At 36.5% G+C, this 23,350-nt stretch overlaps 1 protein-coding gene across 16 annotated transcripts in view; it reads right to left on the bottom strand.

Annotated features, from left to right (window-relative positions):
* Window positions 1-2,710: 2,710 nt before the first annotated feature.
* TRIP12 (thyroid hormone receptor interactor 12) overlaps window positions 2,711-23,350 on the bottom strand; it is an 83,923-nt gene continuing 63,283 nt past the window's right edge. For 10 of the 16 annotated variants that reach the window (XM_061452954.1, XM_061452963.1, XM_061452962.1 and 7 more), the window contains 21 exons: window positions 22,680-22,780; window positions 22,381-22,555; window positions 21,835-21,976; window positions 20,719-20,910; window positions 19,664-19,815; window positions 18,128-18,300; window positions 17,481-17,554; window positions 17,178-17,377; window positions 16,181-16,308; window positions 15,767-15,918; window positions 15,170-15,312; window positions 14,441-14,597; window positions 13,150-13,248; window positions 12,511-12,625; window positions 12,179-12,333; window positions 11,523-11,687; window positions 10,131-10,295; window positions 6,559-6,672; window positions 5,531-5,625; window positions 5,227-5,330; window positions 2,711-4,110 (listed from right to left, as the gene is read on the bottom strand). In XM_061452954.1, coding sequence (XP_061308938.1) covers window positions 3,914-4,110; window positions 5,227-5,330; window positions 5,531-5,625; window positions 6,559-6,672; window positions 10,131-10,295; window positions 11,523-11,687; window positions 12,179-12,333; window positions 12,511-12,625; window positions 13,150-13,248; window positions 14,441-14,597; window positions 15,170-15,312; window positions 15,767-15,918; window positions 16,181-16,308; window positions 17,178-17,377; window positions 17,481-17,554; window positions 18,128-18,300; window positions 19,664-19,815; window positions 20,719-20,910; window positions 21,835-21,976; window positions 22,381-22,555; window positions 22,680-22,780 — 2,998 coding nt within the window. In that variant the 3' untranslated portion in view covers window positions 2,711-3,913. Of the gene's footprint in view, window positions 4,111-5,226; window positions 5,331-5,530; window positions 5,626-6,558; window positions 6,673-6,718; window positions 6,897-10,130; window positions 10,296-11,522; window positions 11,688-12,178; window positions 12,334-12,510; window positions 12,626-13,149; window positions 13,293-13,688; window positions 13,925-14,440; window positions 14,598-15,169; window positions 15,313-15,766; window positions 15,919-16,180; window positions 16,309-17,177; window positions 17,378-17,480; window positions 17,555-18,127; window positions 18,301-19,663; window positions 19,816-20,718; window positions 20,911-21,834; window positions 21,977-22,380; window positions 22,556-22,679; window positions 22,781-23,350 lie in introns of those variants that run through there. The other 6 variants (XM_061452961.1, XM_061452966.1, XM_061452964.1 and 3 more) reach the window with 5 other exon arrangements.

Below are 23,350 nucleotides of genomic sequence, written 5' to 3'. Positions count from 1 at the left end.
ATGCAAGCACATTTCAGTACCAGGAAACAAGATCATAGTATTCATATCTTCTACCCCAGTCCACTGAAGCAGTTTTTCCTTGAGCCATTCACTGTTAGGCTATGATGGAATTCGTTTCCTATCCACTGTACAAACCTGCATTAATGTTCTGTTAAAATACATGTGACAGTGCAGTTTATGCTGGTGCCCTGGGGTGGGATGACTCCTACTCCTGGGGCTATCAACTATAGTCATCTGAGAAAGCTATTAAAAACACTATGCAGTAGGAGAGACACAGCAAGTCAAGAGCACACAGCTGTGAAATTCCTGCAATATCACAGGAAGAGATCACATGGCAGAGGTTTTCCAGTTCAAGCTATCAAGAGACTAGGAACATAAAGTACAAGAAAAACAGGACAAGTCTTGAAAAGGCACAACTACAAGGAAGATTTTGCCCCCCCTTCCAAGCATTTTTTTATAATCTATCTTAGCCAAGTTTTTTATTTCTCTCCATTCTGCCAACAGTTTTAGCTATAGAGAAGCATTTTTGGCTAGGGGGAGGCAGGTTCACACTAAAAACAAGGCATTATCCCTAAAGTCAGGTAGACTAACATCTTGTTAAAGCCCTCTACAGAGGTACAGGTTTATCTGACAATGGGAACTTTAATACCAGTATATTTGAAGACAGGTTGATGAAACAGGTGAGACAGGGCCCAGAAACTCTACAGATGACAGTCCCACCTCCAGCAGTGGCCAAAAAAAGAGGGCACTAGTGATACAGGGCTTTGGAATTTCATCAGTCGCTGCCCTTAAGCACCCATCTTCTCAGCAGATGATTGCTCAGTAAGGGAAACAAGATAGACAAAAATACCACCACCAAGCCATAAGGTTGAAGGGAAAGGACGGAGAATCTCAGCAATTCAATCATGCAAACAGCCTGCATATGAAAACTGAAATAGCCAGTTAGAAGCATGGCAATGGGCATGGGGATTTCACACAGAATTAATTCTTGTACATCTTCCTACAGAAGAAGCACTACAAATTACTAATTTATGTCAGATGTGATACTAAAGTGTTCCTGATACAGGAGATTCCTTTATAAAACAAAAACCTAAAAAAAAAAAATCACTACACAAATTCAGTAGCAGCTCTCAATGCTTGGATGGCACTTCTTTCCAGAGTTTCCTGCTGCTCTTGTTAATTTAGAAGGACATAAAACCAAAATAGTAACTGATGGCTGGTGTTCTCTAAAACCAGGTGAACTTACCATGTTAAAATAAGCCTCTGCTTTCAAAAATAGGACTTCCTGTACCTTTGGTTACTTTATAGGGTATAATAAAAGTAGTTCAGTGCTAAGACAACTATACATTCTTCTAAAGGCTACAGAGTCTTGAACAGGCATTTGCACACACCCATGATGGGTTTTAATAAGATTTTCCCTTAATCCAAAGTTATACTGAAAAGGAGGAATACCCAAGGTCTTGCCCCACCCCTCCACTTGTTCTCAACTACTCTTAGATACCACATTTCTGGTTTTAGTGAAGTACTGCAGTCATGCGAACTGTGACTCTTCAATTTATTCTTACTATTACCTTTTAAGACAGACTGCTCTTCTAATACATTAAAAGCTTGGTAGGAAAAAAAACAAAGTGCCACCTAAAAGGGTTTCATTCACTTTTCAGGCCAACTACATCCTTAGTCTGTGCTTAATATGACAGCCAGCACAGCAAAAATTGTCACCACACCACAAACTGCTTTTTCTTTCCTTTTTAAACAGGCAACCAGCAACTTATTTTCCCACTGGATCAGTTACACAATGTCTCTATACCAAATCTGAAAGCTCCTCAAAATTTCAAAGTCGATCAAAGCCAGATTCTAGAGGGAGACAACATGGGTAAAAAGAAATATCAATACACATGATATTTTAATACAAAATATTAGCTTTTTTCTTTTCTTTTTTACACAAGTCAGGTTTTCTTTAAAATATAGAACCTTAAAAAAATGAACAAATTGCTATCCACACACTATAAACACTTTTTTGTGCTCAGTTCGATCAAGTTATCAGAACAATTTAAACACCAGTCCATAGTTTAAACACTGCCTTGAAGTTTTATGAAAACTATGCCGCACTGTGCACTACCATTATTATATGTACAGTGTGAAGCGCCTTCTTTCAGTTTTAATACGGTAGTAGAAACTGTTCAGTTATCAGGTTCTTTGTGCAAGGATTTCACATTCTACTCATGCTCACGACAGGTTTGCATTACATTTCAGTGGCACTGGTACAAGCAACCACATGTAATTCTGTGAATGTTCTCTGGAAGAATGTCCGTTACATATTCTGGAAGTTCAAGTTCTTCAGCTAGATAAAAGAAAACTTGTTAGTTTAGGGGAAATACTAGCCTGATCTGCCAGAGTTTAACAATTTCTAAGCACTGACATGAATTTTGATTTCTCAAAGTTGAATAAAAGTAATTAACTATCATATTTTCATAGAGATTAACTAGACAGACGGTACATCTCAGGAATATTTGTAATAGCCTGTTTTTTGAGCCCATAGAAAGGAAAAAATTTCCCTCTGAGTTGGAGGTCTTAAAAGGTCTTGTTTTAGTAGTAAATCATCCACAAGTTGCAGGCTGTTAGCCAAGTAGATTTAGGATGATTTACTTGCATTACAGTAATTTACACAATTGAACTTTATGCATACAGTACAAAACTATGAACAAAAAGGTGAAGCAAACTTTTTTATTTATATTCAGGTAAAAACATTAACCTGATGAAGTAAATTATTGCAGATTTGAGAAATCAGCACATAAAACAATTGGACAGAGAACTGCTTACAGGTGCTTTATCTGTGTCAAAAGACAAAGGCTGAACTGTTTGTTCCAAGCTAGCGGGGGGGAGGGGGGTGTGAAGAAAAACAAAAAAAAAACAAGAAAAAAACACCCTACAAAAGTAACCAGGAACTTGGATCAAGAACAAGAAAACTGTTTACTCAAAGAGGGAATGAAACAACTAATCTGTCTTTTAAAAAACTTTCCATCAATTCGAAATGCTCTGGCCCTTACCACAATACACACTGGCCAGCCCAAGCTGTTGGACTTCAACTACACAAAAGAAATAATTCTTCCTAGCCTCTAGTAAGAGGCTTCTGATGCGTGAATCACTGTGTAAACAGCTCTAGAGTGTCAACTCGTAAAGACTGTTGCCATTATATCCTACCACTACAGTAAAACTATGCTATAAGAAAGGTTCTACCTAGTTACAAAGGCTGAATTATATTGACAATATATATTTGATTTCAGTAAAATTTAAATTATCTTAATCAGAGAAAGAGGCATGGAGCAGTTGAATGCCCATGCTAACCAAAACATAACAATTGTTGAATGTTGCACACAAAAAGAACCAAGTGAATTGCACATCAGACAATACATGAGGATGGGCAAAATTAGAGGCAGGTGAGGATACACAGAACTAGTCTACTAAACTAGATTCATCAAATACATGGTGTATTTAATTTCTGTACTTATGTACAAAAGTTGTCTTTGGAGAAAAAAACTTCAGACTTAGCTAGATGGATACACACAGCCCAGTATTAAACTGCACAGCGACATTTATTGTTCCAGCCTGGAAAAACATCCCTTTTTAAATTTCACACAGCAAAGCAAGTTAAAAACTTCACTCATCAAATAAATGATAATTTAAACAAGAACTTGCTAAAGAAACCTTGTCACAACAACTTTTAGGGCCGGATCACTTTAAGTCCATAGGGGCCTTTAATGAATATCAACCAAGTGTCTTTGCTTATAATCTGCAAGCCGTTTTTCTACAACAAGAAGGCGTAACACGTTTCCTTGACTCAGGTGATATATTTAGAAAAGAATCATGAGTTTTTCTTTTGCTGTAACAGGCAGACATTGTACTTTTATTGTGATCAGGAAAGATGGAATGACTGCTGCCCTTCTCTTGCAGCTATCAAGAGTTTTTCACGCATTATCTCAATAGTTGAATAGTCCGGCAATTTGAGATAGTTCACACAAGTCATTACTGAGGGTAAGAAATCATCTGGATTCTCTGTAGACTCAAATGTCTTGCGTACAATTGTCAATGGAGGATTCAAACTTCGAAAGCCTGTCAATGAGAAAAGACATTCAGAATAAGGTTGCTCCCCTTGAAATCACACAGAAACACTGTACACATCTACCAGTGACAGAAGCATGCATCTCATAACTGACAGCTCCATTTTTCAAGTTCAGAATATGGCTTTATAAGGCCATGTAGAAAGGTAAAAAAAATACCTGAAGTCCTGCCTGTAGACTAGTTTACCAAGAGGAATTAAAAATACCCCAAACAAATCAGTGAGGTTTTTACTCTTGTATTCTATATGTGTAAAAAAACCTATTCTAAAAGCAGCCTTTTTAAAAGTTTGTTGGATTCAAACACATTTTCCAAGTTTCCCAGAAGTTATCTATGACTGGTACCTTATTTATTTTACTCCAGACCCTCAGCTCTGTCTACATCATGTGTCCCCCACTCCAAAAAAAAAAAAAATTATAAATTTTTTTCAGCTTTTTCTCCCAAACCCCAAGGAACACAAGTAGTGGATCATATGCATAAATTCTGGGTTTACTTGCAAAGTATTTAGCTGCGCTTACAGCAAAATGTGTAATCTATAACAGTCCCTAGCAAAGATAGAAATTCCTCAGTTTTCTCACTTCATTTCACCTAATTTCTGAAATTCAGAAGGGAGAGAAATTAAAAGTTTATCATTACACTAGTGTAGTCTCCTTTCTAGAAAGGAGATTGTTTCTGGGTAGCAATGCAACATTTTGTTTGTTGTCATAACTTGATGCACCTCTAGCCAATGAATACCATATTACAGGGTTGGTTTTTTGTTTGGGGTTTTTGTTTTGTTTGGAAGGGGGGAAGAGGGGGAAGGGGTTGGGTTTTGTTTTGCTGTTGTTGGGGGTTTATTTTTTTAAATTTTGAACTATGTTTTGCCCTTCAATAGGTTATATGGTAACATAAATTAAACTTGGACAGTCAACTGAAGCGTCATGTGAATAATGCAAAGTTGATGAGAATTCTACCTGAAGTCTACCCAACCATGTCTGAAACTAGAAACGTGAAGCAAGTACGAACATCTAGAATACACAAGTAATTGTTTCCTATACTAAAATAACCCACTTATTCTGAAATGCATTAATAGTACTTATTTCATATATAGTTGTATGTAATAAAACCTACCTCCTACAGGCAGTCTGGGGCTACCTGTCACAAACTGAAGAAACAGTCTCTGCTGCTCACTATCAAAGCTACTCAGAATTTCAAAGAGATACTTCACTGCTCGACTAAAGAGGAGAAAAAGGTAAGCTATTATTATTTTGTTTATGGTGAAGATAATTGTATCAGATTAATATTCATTGCAGAATGAATATTTTCAAATGAATGTCATAATTCCTTTAGCCTGAATAACAGTATATCAGTATTATTTAAACATGTATTATCTATTGCTAATACTTATGTTTTAACAAGATCAACACCATATTACCTGTCATGTGTATAACCGTGATCTGGCCTGCAACACTCCATTAAAGTCTTTGCATCCCAAGTGTCTGTTTTACTGCCGCACAGAAGCTGCTCCAACTATAAAGTTAAAAAACATGGAATTAAGTTTTCCCTTTTCAAACTTGAGACAGAAAAAGTATTGTCTGTTCTGACTACTAGTACAGCATTCAAGACCAGGTTGGACGAGGCCTTGGGTGATATAATTTAGCGTAAGGTGTCCCTACCCATGGCAGGGGGGTTGGAACTAGATGATCTTAAGGTCCTTTCCAACCCTAACTAGTCTATGATCCTATGACTCTGCTTCTTGGAATCACCTACTGCAAAATAACCTTAGTCACCCCAACCAATCCTCTCAAATTCTTTGAATGCAATCGCTCCATCCCAGTAACAACCTCATTTGCTGAATTTGCCTTTGCATACACATTTAGCATCTCACATGGTAAAGCAATAACAAATATTTATCAAGGAAAAGATATAAATATCTCATGCTGCTGCTATGCCTTAATTCTGATTAACCACATTAGCAGACTAGCAATAGACTAGTGTCCATACTTTTAGATTTCCAAGTAGAAGCAAGCATCAAATCATACCAAACAACAAGTTGACAGAAAAACAGCACCACTGTCCTGGGTTTGTTTGGGTTTGTTTTGTTTTGGATTTTTTCAATAGCTATTAAGAAGTACTGCAAAACAAGGAATTAAAGTATCCGCACCAATATAAAGAACCTGAATATATACATTTCAGCACTTTGCTCAGAAAAGCTGAATACACTCAATTTTAAAGAAAATGGAGCTGTTCATAATAAAAGCCTCAGATAAACGATAAACGATCACCACTGAAAACTTTAACATGTAAGTATGTGATTTAAAGGACACCAACATTTTGCTAATGTGCATCAGAAACGTTATGTAATTGGACTGTCACAAATGCACTGCATCCAGTACACACCTAGGTTCAGGCTGTCCCTACATATAAGGTTATAAAAGCATCAGTAAAGATACATTTACCGACCTCCTCTGGATAGAAGTACTGAAGATGACTGAGGGGAAAGACTGATTCAAATCCATCTCTGAATGAGTCAAACTGCCTGGCAACACCTTCATTTAGTGCCCAAAATATAACCAACTGCAGGGAATGGAAAAAAAAAATACAGTCATTCTAATGAAGTGTGTAATGATTACCTCTGTTTAAAAAACTACAGCTGCAAAAGAAAACTCTACAGAAGCCTACCCATATGCTCACTGTAGTTGTGGCAGAGTTTGAACTTTGATTCATGGAGGTGTTCTATGGCATTGCCTCACTCTGCCTTAACTCATAACCTCATACTACTGTGTGCAAGTGCTGTGCTGCTGTAATGCAACAGACACAGAATTTGCCGAGTTTCTTCTTTACAACTTTCTCATGTAGTTGTTACAACTTTCTCACTGAAAATTAGTACAACATATTTACAATACCCTAAGCACGCAATTACTGCAGAATTTAAACAACATATTTGTCTTGATTTTTGACAAACCAAGGGTTAATACATGGAGTTCAGAATAGCTGGTTAAATTGAACCTATTTATCAAGATACTTTAAAACAAATCCAAACATTTCATAGATATTTTTAGAAGCCTAAGCTAAATGTTCTTTCTGTACACAGACATTTATTTGAAATTAAGTGACTGAAACAGAAATCCTCATAACATCATTACCAGTATTATATTAGTTTCCCCCACAGAAACATACAGGTCCCTTTTCTGATATACAGTTACAAAAACTAACTTTAGTCTTTTTGCTTTATTAAGCAGCTTAATATGGGGGGGAATAAATAACTTCATTTCATGTTTCTAGAATTCACCTTCCAAAGTGGACAGCACATACTGAAACATTAATCACTGCAGGTGTGGGGAGGGAAGAAGGAGACATGACAAAAACAAGACTAAATTTATTTTAGAACTCCTGCAGCCAGTATTTCTCCACTATATTAAGAAATATATTATCCATGGCAAATGCATCTTGTCAGTTAGTGCTACTGATAATTACACTTGGCTTGAATACCCTCAACTGTGGCAAGAAAGTAATGCTGATGTGTTGTCAACACACGACTAGTAGTTTTTAAATGTATTAAAAGCTTTCAGCATTCCAGGCAAGATTCTAAGATTTCTAAGGATGCATCTGAGTATGATTAAAAGCCTCACTGATGCTGAATTCCTGAAGCAAGTCTTTAACCCTGCCCCAACAACTGAAGGGTTAATTGTTCCCGAAAGCTCTGTGTTTGGAAAGCCTACTAGGATCCGTTGACAACCTTTCCTAGAAAAAGGTCAGGCATTGAATTTCAGGTGAAGTACATACCCCTACTTTCACACATCAGGTTGCAATACTGAAAAGGAAGCTAGTAAGAATCAGCAGCACAGAAGGCTGTTCTGTAGCGTAGAATATTCTATGGCTATTGTAACAGCCGAGTTGCTTACTTCAAATTGTGATTACTTTTTATGACCAGGAGCATATGCAAAATTAAGCTGCACTGTATTCTTGTGGATTCAAAGAGGAGATCAAATTTACTAGGCAAAAAGCTGCACTCCAGAAACTTTTTGTCCACAAATTCAGAACACGCAAGTTAGCCTCTTTCTTTAGTACAGGGGAAAAACAGCAGGGGGAGGTGGTGTGTGTGAAGAATAAAGTCTTTCACTATACTGGTAGCTGAAGTAGTTCTACTTTCTGATAAAGGCAGCTCCTGTGGGAACTGTCCTTGGGGCAGTGAGGGGCAGTAAGGGAAGTGGAAGGTACAATGACACGACTGCAGGAGAGGCATGAAGTACCAGTAGGATATTCTAACTACTTAAACTACTTTCAGTGGTAACCCACACACAAGATTTTAGCGAAAATGGTATTTTCAAGAGCAGGGCAGCTAACCCAGAGGGAGCTGTACAGGCTAGCTGATAAACTAAATATACTGTTTCTAAATCACAATTTATCATACTTAAGAGACAGATGACACTAATTTTCTCTCCGAAATCTTTTCTATTTCCTTGACATCAAGTCTGTAGTGCTAATTACTGGGATGTGGATTCCTCTATAAGGTGAAATATAAAGATGAAAAACCTCACAAGTGTCCTTTCAAGAAAATAATTCCTAAAGCTGTTTAGAAAGAAGCAGAGAATAAATTTTCTGTAGTGATCTGCTTTTCCTTTAAAATGCTAAAGGTCTGTGACAGGACAACTACAGGACACCAAAGACATCTGCAAGCCTTTCCCTGAATATCAGATACCGGATATGTGTTATCTAGATGAAAAAAATACCCTGATTTTCATACAGCTTGCTCTCAGACCTGAAAGCAACCTTGCTCAGCTTTCCCCAGACTGCAAATGCTGTTTCTAACAAGGTATGGTCATTAGCACTGCCCTTCTGCAAGTATGCAAATAGCTTTATACCCAAATATGTTTAATTAAGTAATTCTGGACTAGCAGAATTTGCATTCAACAAATAAAAGATATGAAAACTGATTATGTGGCATATGGAAGATCAACTGTAACTGCTAAATTTTCAGTTGTAAGGATTATGGAATAATTTTGCAAAGTTCTCAGTTTATATGCAGGAGTTTATATGCCTCTTAATGATTCATTTCCACCAAAGCATCAGATCTGTGTCTTATACTTGAAAATCTTAACAGTCCTCAGAATGACATTGGCAGCAGACTAACTTGTCAGAAAATGCATTATTTAGGATTTGGAATAACAGCTTTTTCATGATGCAATCGTTCTTACCTCTACCCCACTCACAACTCCATGTGATAATATTGCTTTCTTCCTGCCACTCCCCATCTCTCTTCCAGGCTGTTTTTTACCTATTCCCTTTAACACTTCATTATGCGGAAACAGTTTCCTACCTTAGTCCAGCAGTATCATCCTTCTCCTTTTCTATGTTTTATGTCCCTTCTGACATTGGAAGATATCAATACACGCGTGTACTGTCAACTTACTACAGCACCATTTTGTTAACTGCTCCTTTACCCTTTTTTAATGGTTTGGGGTTTTGTTTGTGTGTGGGGTTTGTGTTGTGTTTGGGTTTAAAAAACAGAACAAAACAAGAACAAACAAAAATGAACAACTACTGCTCTCAGTCTCACAACCAAGCTGATGCTTTCTAGCCAACAAATTTCAGTATAACAGTTCAAAGCCCACTGAAGCATGAGTAGCAGGTGCTAAATCACTATTGCAAACACATTCATTATCATACCCAGATGTGTCAACTTGTTAAAAGATTCTGAAAGTCCACAGCCCACAGCTCAAATTACTTCAGTTACTACAATGCTTTTTATCCACAATAAACCAAGAAAGCACTATCCATCCTTCTGATTACTTACTTCATTGTGTATATACCAACTTTTTTGTACTATAAAATTTTCAAGTCACATGCACTGACTAGGATTCAAACAGTTTTTTTCATAATAATGAACTAGTACAGAAGAGAAGGAGTCAGTAGGAAAACTATTGCTGTGCCCAGCTCACAAGAATGAACTGAAATATAGACAGAAACAAACTACTGGGGAGCAGTCTGAGGAAGAATAAAGAAATTTTAGTCCTAGCTTTGCTGTAACATACTCTGAGATACTCCTCTAAATTGTGGATAGTGACAGGTGTATCTTTTCCCCCTTTCTTCAGTTCTATATTAGGGAACCCAGGAAGCGTGAAGTCCAACCCCAGATCTTCCACCGAGCAGCCGTTCATAGTCAGAGCCTCCAATGCATACTGTAGACTTTCTTTGGTCTAAAAAATTGGAAATGAAAACCAGTGAGAACAATTCATTTACACTGACTTTTTCAAAAGTTATGACTTTTTAAGCAATTTGGATTAAGTAAAAATTAAAATTAAAAAAATTACTATTAATTATTTTTTTTTACTGTTACAGTACTCCTTGCTTTACTTCTACATTTTTCATACCAGTAAACCAAGACAAACTATCTTAATGGATAAAGTTTAAAGAACGTAAGAGTACACTTTTTTCCTTTCAAAATTACTTCTGGCATACTGCTGATTTAGAAAATACTACTGCAAGAGAAGATGTGTGATACACTAAGGCTTTTGGCTGTGTTTTTAATTTAGAGTAGTTAATTGCATTCATATTTGGCATGCATACTGACATTTTTTAGCTTTCATCCACCAGGTTTCAGGTTTTTCAAACTCTTTTTGGGAAATTAAAAGGGGTGACCAACAAGAAAGAGACAGTGAGGTAAAGAAGAACAAGGGTCCACACACTTGGAATAGCTTCACTAGTAACAAAGATGTGTTAAGAGTATAAATCAGGTTATTGCTACCTACTACTTATTAATGGATCATAGCAAGAACATGCATGCCAAAGACCTTTTATCGCTACTCTGCAACAGTCAGCAATACTATTTAAGGCTATGAGTGAAACCTTGAAAAATTAGGACTTCTCTGTATAGAAGAACCTGCATGCTCACATATGAAGTCAGCTTTACATCAGTTCTGCATACAGCTCTTCAGTGGGGGTGGCGGTTAGGTGGATGGGAAAAAACAAAAACCACAACACAAAAGCCACTTTTAAGAATACCTGGAAGTTTGCCTAAACCAACAAATAAAAAAGTAAAGCCTTTCGAATGTAAAAAAAAAAAAAAAAAAAGAAATCAAGGATAGATTTTTTCCTCTGATCAGTTTGGTTAGCTTTTCAAAGTGAACCAAAAAGAAGTTACCTTCAGCAAACATCTGGCAGTTTTAGACATTTCTAGCCTGTGTTTAATCACACAGAAGAATCTCATAATAAGTTTCCATTGTTAGAGTCTACATTACAAAAAGACAATATTGTAATTACTAACCAATGATTTAATAACATTAAAACTACTCCTTTATTAGAATGAAGTCATTATCACTATTATTATCAGTAATAAGCACTATTGCACACTTAATTATGGCTACTTTATAAAATCCAAATGTGTGTGTAGAAATACTCGTCCATTTCTAGGGTTACTTTCCCACCTGTGTTTTGTCCTGTTCAAGTCTTTTCTTTTGTCTTACAATATCTTCAAGGTGATATATTGATTTGGCTACTACTGGATCAATACTGAACAAGTCATGTGATGTCAAGGAAGTTTCCTGTCGTAGCATCCATTTATAAAAAGGGAGTCCAAGAGGAAGGTCCACCTGGAAATTCAAATGTAAACATTGTTTAGTATTGAACTGTCTTCCAAAACTGTATCTTTAGCTATCTTATCTCTTGACTAAGTCTAGAATTTATTTACCAATTCATAGTTCTGACACATAACAGAACCACATGTCTGAGTTCTTTTACCCGAGAAATTTGCAGTCGAGAAAACCCTAGTGCATATAGCTTAGAGCAATCAGTAAGCTAGCAGCCGGAATAATATGTCCAAGACAATCTTGAAAGAAGATTGGAGAAAGATTGCAACACATGGCAGGCAATGGTTCTTTCTTTTTTCACTATGATTTCATAAGCCACTGTAACAAATCTTCAACATGTACTATCTTTTCCCCCTCAAAACTTCAGCTGCATTCCCCCTCTCCCCCAAGCTGCTAGAGCCAAAAATAACTCCATGCCCATCTTAATGTTTTTTTCCTCAGACCTAGCATTTTCATTTAACCCTTCAGAAATACATTTTCCATTTTATTCTCACCAGTCTAAAATCCATGATTGCCTTGGCCATTAGTTTCCCCAGAAAGCGGAACTTCATTTTAACTTTTGCAATGTGAGCTGGCTTTGCTGTTCTACCAAAAGGAAGTGCAAAAAGGCCTTGAAGGTTATGGATGTACTTGGTACCTTCCTGGCTTCCTGTTGAGGAAAAAAATGAAAAAAGTTCAATACATACACAAAGATAATTAAACACTGTCATGAGGCATATTACCTGACCACAAATTGCTCTTTCAAAGCCATTCACATAATTAAAGTCAACTTAAAATCAGTTCAGTATTAGATCACTATTGACAGTTTAGATAGTAAAACATTTACCTTTTGGATTGGCTAAAGTCACTTCTTCTCCCCTCCAAAGGCCTAAGTCTGCTCTCTGTAGTTCCTGAGATACAAGTGCATAGAACTCTAGTGTGGGGCCTAGGCCTGTGCCAACCTTCAGGGGGAAGGAGAATGGATGTGGGGAAGAGGAGAGGGAACAAGATAAATGAAGAGCCCATTAGGTCAATTTGAATTATCATAATCTTTACTCAGTCTGAGAAATACAATACAATATTGGCTATTAAGAAGATTGTTAAAAGCATCTAGAAAACCTAACTATGCCAACACTTACAATATGGCTGAGACAACTTGGAAATACCACGTAAGAGAGGGAATAATAGTGGAATAAAAAGTATTAACCACCTAATGATCATATTATAGAGGAAATGCACACAGCTGTTTGCTTAGAGGTAGAAAAAAATCTGCTCTGCAGAATAAGACTGACTGTGAAATATAGATCAGAAAGAGCTTCTCCTAGCAACTAAAAATCACAACCAAGTGAATTAATAGACAAAACTTTGTGGCACCAGAAATTTGAAGGACCAAGTGCCTGACCAAGTCATTCTAGGGAAGGTGTAGCATTTTTTTATTAATCTTCAACAAAAGGGACTTAAATTAGACTGCACTGATATCACTTACTTCATTCTCATACTGGATTTCCAACATGGCTCTTGAACTGCCCAGATCTTGCATCACAGATTCTGCCTGTTTCAACAGCTCATCTCTGTTCACAGTGCGCTACACATTAGAGAAGTTTTAAGTAGTGAAATTATGTCTGTAAGCTCCCAAGGCAGTTACAACAGGAAAAAAATCAGTTATGCAAGTTCCTCTACCTGTGCTAACAGTTCCACAGTTAAAACAAATTGTAAGCTTATACTTTGATAAAATAATTATTGTTTCTACATGAAAACATGACAGAATCAGAACGTTCAATACAAAAAAAACAATGCTTTATATTTATGTAATTATTAGGTACTACTCTTGCCAAGAATCTGGCAGTGGGACTGTAACACATAGCACATAATGGAAATGTTATCATGTGATGTTACATACTGTACATGGGGAAGAAAACACAGATTAAAGATGCCAAACTTCAGCAACTAAATGAATATTCTTATACCCTGCCCTTGCAGATTCTCTAGTAGGGAAAATGGCAGGTTTCAAAAACTCCAAAACAATACCCCCCCACGCATCCAAAAGAAAAAAAAAAAAACACAGACCAAACCAAAACACACACATGCAAAAAACTCACAATAGCACTGGGATTCCTTCATGTTGGAAGCTATATTCTAGTTGAATTAGATTCTCATGTCTCCTCTCTTCCCCTATCTCCCCCCAAGGTATTCAAGACTATGCAGCAGATTTTAGTTTAAGATAACATCCCTCCACACTCCAGGCAGACACCCGAGACTCCCTCAATTTAAAACAGTCACAGCTTAGTTTTATTATGTTGTGACAGGAAGTTTAATACTCTTCCAGAACACAAGAACAATGTTTTTGTTTAGTCAGCTAACACTTAATGGTCTAAACCCTATTACTTGAATTCCTCTGAAACTCTAAAAGCAAAACAGATTTACAAGATAATACGTGGAAATGTTATTAGTATTACCTAAAGCTTAGAAGTTCATTCTCTGAATATAGTTTCAGAAATTATGTAAAGACTCCAATCCAAAATTAAGCAGACTATGAGAAAGCAGTGTAGTACATTCTTTAGCTCCGTCTGCCACCTTGTGGCAGACACCGGGAAGACAATGTGCTTTCTACTCCCAGGCTTTTAAATAAAAACAAACTTCCCCTTCATCAGTATACTACCAAAACATGAGTATTCATTATGTTCAGCTTTCACATGAATCTTCCCTCAGTTATATTCGTAAAGACAAAACAAAAATAAAAAGATCATTCATTTAGTTTTTAAACAAGATATACCTACTTTTTTCCTGTCCAGTCGCGGTGCCACTCTGCTATCCTGAGAATCTGATTGATTGATTTCTGGATTAGTATCCAGTAGTCTTTGCATGGCTCGATCACGATCAAAAGCAGTTACATAAAACAGCATTTGACGGGTATCAAATGGAAAGAAAAATGGGCTGTAAAGACCATTGGATTAGTTAGCTAGGTTCCAACTTGCATCTGTGACTATAGTTCAGCTTAGACAAAGTAGAGATGTAGTATGCCCGAAATGAATATTTTATTAAACAGTGGTGAAAGCAGCCTCCAATGGAAGGCTTTCAGAACACATTTTAGTTTAGTTACAATGCTTACAAGCAAAGAGTCTAGAGATGAAATTTAATATAAGAAGAAACCACAAAAAAAAAAATCCAGACCAAAATGCCATTAAGAAGTTTAAGGGGGAAAAAAAATACTGAGTAATCAAGTACTAGGATTTCAGTAAGGAAACCTCAAATTTGCCAGAAACTCCTGTGAGAAGCAGACCAAACTTTGTATCTAGTCTATCCCTTTGTATTTTGCTTAAAGTATGCAATGTATGTGTAAACATTCATTCAAGTGTTACTATGTAACTTAGCAAGACTTCTGTGACTACATTTTAATCTCCCCTAGCACTTTCAAAAGCCTTAAGAGTATATGATGCACCTGAGCTGCATAGCCAGGAGACCTACAGAAGTCAAGTTAGAAATACCATACAGTAAGTCATTCATACCATGTTTTCCCAAGTTCTGTCAGCCACGTTGGTATGTTTCCTGTCATAATTACCAAAGGATCCTGAAGCTGCCTGTTCGCTTTTGCTGTCAGTTTACTGTTGATAAACTCTGAGGTTGGAATTATCTCCTTGCAGATTGCATTCTGTATTATTACATAAAAACAATGTATTTCTAGTTAAACAAATGCTGGAAGAAATAGCAAGTCTTTGTTAAGCGGAGTTTCTTAATGCTTCCAATTTGCTTGTAACAAGAAAAAGAAACTAGCGTTGTCAATTTGGCCAGAGTCTAAGCCTTGAAAGAAAGACTTGAGTAGATTTTTACTACTTTCTTTCCTGGAATAATGCTGCTCTTTGAACTTAAGTAAGGAAAAAGCATGGAAAATTTGTTTAACACACTACAGAGGAAAAATGATTGACTGGAAGAATTAATAGCCTTCAGCTTACCAGAATTTAGAGAAATAGGTAGGGGAATATAATAGTATTTGCATTATTCTGTCTTGGTGGGGGCAGTAGACAGAGGAAGAAAGCTATTTTTAAGGTGTTTCAGGACAGAGTTGTCTATCAATATGAAAATGATTTTAAAAGTGCTTTACTCACATCATACAAGTAATACCAGTATCGACTGATAGCATGTAAAACTCTCAAAAGAAGAATAACATCTAATGAGGGATCTTCAAACGTTATGTTTTCAGGTGGAGTAGATACGAGGTAAACTTCGAGGGGATTTAATACCGAAGGGCATACACCATCTAGTAGGAAATGAAAAAAAAAGGAGTATTTTATCAAAACAAATCAACTAGAAGTCTTCCCAAGATTTAATTATCAAGAGCCTAGGTAGTCATAGCATTTACTTAACTACCACACCTTAAGACAATTCAAGTAAGCATCTTTTTAGCTTTAAAATACACATTATATAGACAGATATATATGCTTACTTTTCTTACACTGTGCTTGCTTTAAAAGAAACACTAAAATCTCTAAACATTCCTTCTCCCCATCCAACACACTCACCATGCCACAATTCATCATGTTTTTTAGAATTTCTAGGGGAGGTTTTCGTGGGAGCAGTCTGTGCTCTTCCTCTTTTACCACCAACACAGTCCTTATTACCATCTTCATCCTCCCGCACAGGTTTATACCTAAGAAGTAATTAAAAGTTAAAAACATATTTGTGAAATACTCACATGGAAACAAAAGCAGTTATAAAAGTGTTAGTTCTTTTATTACCAGATTTTTACTTGAATGACAGTTAAAAGCAGAAAGACAAGAACAATGCATTTAGGTATGATCCAGCCTTTGCCCTCAGAAGCAAAGCATGTCATGGGGGAGAAAAAATGGGGACCCTCCGGCTCCATGAACTGGAAGAGAAGCAGAAGGTATAGAGAAGAAAAAAAAAAAAAAGAAAAAAAAAAGTGGTTTGTTCTTGGTTTTGCTTTTGAATAACACATTTAAATATTAGCAAGAAAAAGACACTGCTGGAACATTAAAACATTTGGCCCAGTCATAGGTCAATACTGCTCCTTCCAAAATATGGTCACAGAATGCATATACCTGCACAGCAATCAACTACAAAAACCAGTATGAAGTTTACCACTATTTGTACACTGCAGACAATGTCTCTATGGTTCGTAGTTAGTTACCTAACACTAAAAACAATTTGCCTCCATCTAGCAGATGCTATTTAAAACTCATCATTTCTTGTTCACCAGCTTCACTCATGAGCTAAAAAGAACATCAGTAGCTAGAAATGAATTCTTACTAAGATTCAAGTATCTCAAGCACATCAGGAAACTCAAAGCTACAGTGTGGTGGTTTGTTGTTTTGTTTTTTTTTTTTGTTGTTGGTTGGTTTTTTGTTTGTTTTGGGGTTTTTTTGGAGTTGTTTTGTGGGTTTTTTTTCCTGGGGGCAGAGGCAGGGAGACAGCTATATTCCAATTTCCTTTAGATACACACATCTAGGGAACTAGAGAAGTTGAGAAGTTGCCCCCTGATTTCTCTAGCCAACTTACCAAATAGTATGTGTTTTTGTCCAAATCCCAGCTCTTCCTAATGGGTTGCTTTCATCATCTGTAGACTCTCTCTCCTCCTCAGCTTGCAAACTGTACTGCCTCACTGCTTGATACACAGTCATATTGTATGGCAGCAAGTGATCTCCGATGTAAAATTGCAGTCTGTGTCTCACATTCCCTGAATTTAAGAATTGAGCAGCCTGAATAAAAAAAAGCCACACTAGTTAGGAAACTCGTTGCTAGCTTTTCTTTAATCCTCTCCTCACACTGTTCCCTCCTCTTACACTCACAGCAAAAGCTTACCAAAGATTCATCTATTTCTTCATCTGATCCATCATCATCACTATCTTCATCATCTTCTCTTACTCTTCCATAGCCTGAGGCAAGAGAGGAGAAAGATATCCTCATCTGTTTTCACATAAAATGTAGCAATAGTTTTTGTACTTTGAATTTTATAAACTCCACTGTTTCACACAGTTCCAAAATACATCAGTAAAAAAAAAGTTCATATGTGTTAGTACAAATTTCAGTATCTGGCATCAAAAATGGCAAGTTATAGCCAATCTGACAAAAAACAGATAATACTTCTGTTGGTATTTACATTAAACTGTTTACAACAGGAAAAAAAGTTTGGATCAGAAAAGGGAAGATCTCCCCACCTGTGAGCAAGATACACTTAAAGGCATCTCCTATGTGTCTTCAGTAGAATCCTCAGTTTTTTTGGTTTGGGGGCTTTTGTGTTTTTTTCTTTTTGGTTGTTTTTTTTTTTTTGCTGGGATTTGGGGGGATTTTGTTTGTTTTTGTTGTTGTTTGGTTTGTTCTGTGTTTTTTTTTGGTTTTTTGTTTGTTTTTTTTTTTTAAAACAGACTCTACACTACTGACAGTACTGACTTTCCCAAGAAGCAAAACACATGCGACTGGAGGGGAAACAAAATAATATAGATATATACCTCTAACTACAAGGTATCTTTCAATGGCTTGTACCAAAGCCAGCGGATCAATCTTCACAGGTCCACCTTTCCACTGTTTCACATTAGCGCAGTCTGGATGTCTTTGCAGTTGGCATTTTAATTGGTGTGTATTGAAGAACTTTAAAGCTTGCGATCCTCTGTTGAGAGAAAAACTCAAAATAATTTGTGAAAAAAGTTGCTACTCAAAGAATCTAACAAAAATGTATTAATAGGTTTATATGTGCATTGGCAAATTCACTTGCTCAGGTTATGATCATTTCTCAGTCTATTTCTTTAAGATTTGGATAAACAGATTAAAAATTTTATTCTAACAAGACCACCAGAACCCAAGTTGGACAAAATCTGTTTCCAGTGGAAACTACATGGATTAAGAGAAAATTTAGTCTGTGATCTGAATACCGTATGGCCTATACTGACCATCTTTGAGGTCTGATGAGATTTACAGCTGTGACTACGTGCAGTGCAATAAGGATCAGAATCGGGGGTGGAAAATGCAAGTATCTGTTCATATGCATTTTTAATAAAGACAATGCAAAAGCTCCTAACTTTTCTTGCGAAGTATAGTTTACACACGTGTTCCATCTCACTAATCAATACTCAAGATAGCTATTTTCATACACAAATGCCTTATCTTAGGCTGCTTCTATTTCCAGGTGCTAGTGAAAGACTACCAAATCTTAACACCTCAAAATCCTCATTGACATAATCTACAGTAAAACTAGCAGTCCGACTGTTGTGGCATTTCAAACTTTAAAGAGTATTTTTCAACAACTCTTTTTTTAATGTTCCTTCCCTCCTAATTTCTAAGTAGTCACAAAAATGTCTACAGTCAAATTCAGCTTTTAGCCAGCACCATGAAGTACTTTCAATGCTTACTGCTACATACTGAATGAAAAATAGAGCTGATTTATTAAAGAGGAATACAGAGAATAGATTGTAGAAATAGTCTTCAGTCACCCAAATTTGTTACTTGAAATGCAAGTAACATACTGGATTCCAAATTTAATCTATTTTAAGACACAGGGCAGGTCTACACTTAAACTATGTTGACAGCCAACACCTACCACTCAACCCACTATCATCCTAGAGAATAGAACCAAGCTGAATAACAAAATATACCACTATAATACAAGCTCTTAGTAGTTTAATTACTTCCATAATAATTAAAAAAAAAATTACCAACAACAGTACATTTGTTGCAAAGATGTTATTTTTTTTCCCTGTGTTTGTTACATGGGTGCAAAGGCAACATTTGAATTTTTCACGTCTGAATTTAGATTGCATTTAAAATTACACTTCCACCCCTAATTGAAGTGAGAGAAGTTTCAGGATGGTAAGCAAACTTTTGGTTAAATATTCTATATTCCACTGAATTTAAAAAATTGCAAACTGTGTAACTGCTTTTGTCTTTAATAGGTCAGAAGTTTCCATTACCTCTTGGAACATTTAGGGTTGAAACAAGTTTTTGAAAACAAAAGCTTCCAACAAAACTGTTACCTGAGCATTAATCCTTACCTGCTCCCAGTTCCATTTCCACTAGGGAAGTCATGCACTTTGACAGGAAACTGTTCCATCTGACTGAGGCAATTGTTCATTTTATGGACTAATGCCAACAAAGGTGCATTTTCTAATGGCTCTAATCTTCCAAGGGGTTCTTCTCCCGGAAGCTGAAATATATCCCAGTCTTTCAGTTATGTGCTTAAATTAAGCCATCTTAAACAATTCATACCATAAAAAAAAAAATAAAAAATTAAGATTGACTACTCTCAGTTAAGTAGCAGCAGAATCAGTATGACCAGATGACAAATTTATGTCATAAAAAATGACCTGTTTCAAAGAATACACTTTTCTCTCCTGGTTTCTACCTAATAGCCCTAGAGATTTTAAACATTTACCCTTAACCTTAAGCTACAGTTATCTACTTCCCTCCCCTCCACTTCAAATTTCTTCCTTTACAAACAGGACAATCTGGTTTGTTGCAGTACTTAGGACTAAGGGAACAAATGGCAAGATTACTATCTAAACTCCCTCCATACCAACTTCTCACCAGGCAGAAACAACTTCCAAGTTGTTCAAGACACACAATTGGCCCTTTTGGAATTTATTTCCACTGTTGTGTGGAATCTCCTGTACTGTAAACTTAAGAAGGGTAAGTTCAGGTTAGATATAAGGAAGAAATTCTTACTGCAGGGGTGATGCACTGGAACAGGTGGTCCAAAGAAGCGGTAAATGCTCCATCCCTGGCAGTGCTGTACACAGCCTTGGGCAACAGGGCGAGGCATCCCTGCCCATTGCAGAGGGGTTGGAACTAGATGATCTCAAGGTCTTTTCCAACCCTAACCACTGTATGATTCTGTGATTCTAATTAGAGGTTATTCTAAAGAGTTTATGACCTATAAAGACACAGGGCCATGTGAATATCATAGTGTTACACAGCTTAGGCACAAAAAAAGTCCTTCCATACTCCATCTTTAAGTCAAGGTAACTGCCAAACCTCTCAGATGGTCAGGTAAGTACAATGTGAGAGAAAAACTATTAAGAACAACAAAATACAAATCAAGAAAACTTACTGGAGAAGAAAAAAATACATGAAGAAATCTTTTCAATCTGATATCCCTGCTTACAGCATCTTTCTCACATTTAGATGTCAAATAATGCAGCAGTTGTTTAACAAACCCACTATGCTGGATTTCAAATGAGGAGACGTCAGACTCCGAGACAATGCTACGGATTTCTACAAGGCACTCTGTTCCACCATCCACCTGGAAAGTATGAAGATAGTATTTTACCACCCAGAACAGCTTAAAAGGGAGGAATAAAAAGGGAAAGTCTGGAGTGTACAGTAACTCAATACAGGCAATGACAGGGCAAATAATAGGATAAAGGATAAATAATTTCTCTACTCGGAAAGAGACGTTACAGGCAACATTCTTATTTCCCCCCTTTTATGAGAAATGCAAGGTCCCATTTCTGCCTCATGCAGCATAAAAATGAGCTCCAAACGGAGGGATTATTTTTTTAAATAAAAAATAAATTAAAAAAATAAATTTAAAAAAAACAGAAAACATACAACCCAGATTGGCATATATTTTACATGGCATCTGTGTGGGAGAAAGAAGTTTCATATTTTAACAACTGCTCAGATCAAAGCACAGAACATAAATCAGCTGTTTAGCTATTTTAGATGTTACAGGTTTAGACCACCTATCAAGTATCACAATTGTCTGAGAAGCAAGGCTCAAGTTCTTCAAATGCTAGTAGATTCCTCCCAATCTGTATTTCTATTCTTCCACCAAAATGCTACTTCTCTCTTGTTCGCCCCTGTCCTCAAAGTTATTACAAACTGTGTTCTTAACGTAAGTCCCTAACATTTAAAATGCTAACTGACATACTTCTAGGAACCAATAACACCCTTGTTAATACTAGTCATTTATCATGAGTTTTCTCTCTCATTTGTCATGAATTACCTGTGTCAGAGCTTATATGCTTAAAAAAAAAAAGAAAAGGGAAAAAAACCAAACCCATAGCAAGCATCATTGTAATGTAGCATCATTTAAGATAATGGAAAAACTATGCTTAAAATATTGGCCATACTGTCCAAAATGGTCAGCGCTTCTCTAGTTTCTTCCTAATATTTCTACTGCTTCCATTCCCACCCCCATTGCAAGCAATTTGCCATTTCTAACCTGGAGGTTGAGTTGTTCAGTTGCAGTGCAAAGTCTCTGTAATACATTTAGTGCAGGATTGCTTCCATCCATATTTTCAGAACTAAAATAACGTTCTACAAATTTATGGGCTTGCTCCTTAATCCAGCCCTTAATTTTTTCTCTGTAAAGAAGCACAGAAAAGGCATTTGGCTACATTTAGCATTTGAGTACTCCAATACTTCAAGTAAACTCCGCCAGAGTATCATCTTCCCCATGCTTATTAGCCATCAGACAAAACCCCTTCCCCTCTTGCTCCAACACAGTAAAGGCCTATATTCTCTACAGATTACTTGCACTGTTTTTCCCAATTCTTCATTTTTTCTCCATCATGCTACTTTACACCATTAAGAGATTATTTTCTCTACCTTAATCTCTTGATTCTTCTTCCAGTTATTTTAACAGTGGTTAAACTCAAACTTCTTTGATATATGTTACATAACCACCCAATACTTTACCGTAAGAAAAGTAGCTGCACCTCAAAGTCAACACCATATTTACAAGTATTTTGATGTTTTTTGTGTGTACCTGTTATTGGAAATGGTATCCTTGGAAGCAGCCCTTGCAAGACCACTTACTCCTGCTGTTCGTGCTGGTTCAATATTATTACTGTTGGACTGTGTGCTTAATCTTCCCCATGTTTTAGGATTTAAGCTTGCCAAGAAAGAAGATTTAGGAGACTGAGTGGTTGTAGGGCTTTTAGCTGGATGAGGCACAGACAAAATTAATAGAATTAACAACTGTATTACAGCTAGCACTTTTGACATGTTATAAGCTTACTTTTATAAATAAAAGTGATAAAGTAGCATATTTTAAGATTTATTTACCTTGATTGTCTACTTTATCATCATCTCTTGGAGGAGAGTATTTTGGTCTCCGGGGCCCTCGTTTTGGCAGTCTTTTTCTTTTTAGAACATCACTCAGTCGTCTGTCAAATTTAAAAATAAAGCAGCATGTTTCCATCTACCATATTCATATTCACAACCACCCATCTGCTTAAGATGCATTTGCCACCTATTTCCTCAAGAATTAGAAAGATTATTCCATCCCATAACAAGGAGGGCTCTAGGGAAGAATGAGCTCTGGGGGGAGAGGCCTCAATTCTGTTTCAATTGGAAAGACAAAGTAACTATCCAGAAAAAACAGGTTTTGCTTGCTGTCACCTTTCTACTACAAGGAGCCAAACACAGCAAGTGCCACTAAATAAAATGTTTCACATTACTTTCATACTTCTATTTGTATAACAATAAGATTACACATTTATTTTAACATACTCAACATAAAAAAATCCACAAATCTCTACTGAACAAACACCAAGAGACACTGGAAAGTTGACCTGTTTCCCCTGAAAAAAAAAAAAAATAAAGCCCAGAAAACACTTTTTCCAACAATTTACAGTTTGTTCTCAGCAAGCCCTACACTTTCCAAGTTCAGGTATTTCAATTCTGGTTTGAAGTGAGCTTCCTTCTTATACCAATACATTTAGACAAATATTCTA

The sequence above is a fragment of the Pezoporus flaviventris genome, unplaced genomic scaffold (genome assembly GCF_033815535.1).
Source record: "Pezoporus flaviventris isolate CSIRO_AGI_PZ_B2104156 unplaced genomic scaffold, CSIRO_AGI_Pfla_v1 ptg000013l, whole genome shotgun sequence".
Classification (NCBI taxonomy): domain Eukaryota; kingdom Metazoa; phylum Chordata; class Aves; order Psittaciformes; family Psittacidae; genus Pezoporus; species Pezoporus flaviventris.
Note: the sequence above shows the minus strand (reverse complement) of the source record. Positions and strands in the feature narration are given on the sequence as shown.